The sequence below is a fragment of the Sinocyclocheilus grahami genome, unplaced genomic scaffold (assembly GCF_001515645.1).
Source record: "Sinocyclocheilus grahami isolate Dianchi unplaced genomic scaffold, SAMN03320097.WGS_v1.1 scaffold4701.1, whole genome shotgun sequence".
Lineage (NCBI taxonomy): Eukaryota > Metazoa > Chordata > Actinopteri > Cypriniformes > Cyprinidae > Sinocyclocheilus > Sinocyclocheilus grahami.
In genome coordinates this window covers 3038-3626 of record NW_015509590.1, presented here as the reverse complement: position 1 = coordinate 3626, position 589 = coordinate 3038, and the positions used below count along the sequence as shown (strand labels likewise).

The following is a 589-nucleotide window of genomic DNA, read 5'->3' as shown; positions in this document are numbered from 1 at the left end:
TGTCAAAAGATCAAGGGAATTTTGATTTCTCAGTTCATGACCCCAATAAATGAAGACAATGGTTCAGAAATAAACTTACCTTGAGTTCCTTGTTTGCCTGGGCACGTCGGTAAAAAGCCTTAATGTTGGCAGAGTCCAATCGAAGACCCTCATCACAGTCGCTAATAGCTTCTTTATACATCTTTAATGACAGGTAGCAGAGAGCCCTACAAGCAGTATTGATTTACACACATTATCAAACCTAAAGTCCATGACTTTTACAGGTAGAAATTCAAAATCAGTTTTGAACTGAATAACCATAGGGACCCTGACATTTGGCAGCATAATTACCGGTACCATTTCTTACCGATTTGTGTAGGTTGTGACTTCTTTGGGGTCCTGACCGAGTGACTGCGTGTACTTCTCCACGGCTTTCTTGTGTTCGCCTTTCTTCACAAACGCATTGCCTTCTTCCTTTAGAGCCTTGGCTTTTTTAGCAGCTTCAGGTCCTGGTGCTTAGAATAAAACAAGTACAAGCAAAGCATGATGGCTCCGCTCAGTACGGCACAGGGAAGTCGTGGCCTAATGGTTAGAGAGTCGGACTCGTAAC

At 43.0% G+C, this 589-nt stretch overlaps 1 protein-coding gene across 1 annotated transcript in view; it reads right to left on the bottom strand.

Moving 5' to 3' along the window:
- The window catches only part of LOC107576948 (mitochondrial import receptor subunit TOM34-like), a gene marked incomplete at its 5' end in the record, with an annotated part of 2566 nt that extends 2074 nt beyond the window's left edge, over window positions 1-492 (bottom strand). Inside the window, 2 exons of the mRNA XM_016263069.1 lie at window positions 80-206; window positions 347-492. Coding sequence (XP_016118555.1) covers window positions 80-206; window positions 347-492 — 273 coding nt within the window. The remainder of the gene's footprint in view (window positions 1-79; window positions 207-346) is intronic.
- Window positions 493-589: the final 97 nt, after the last annotated feature.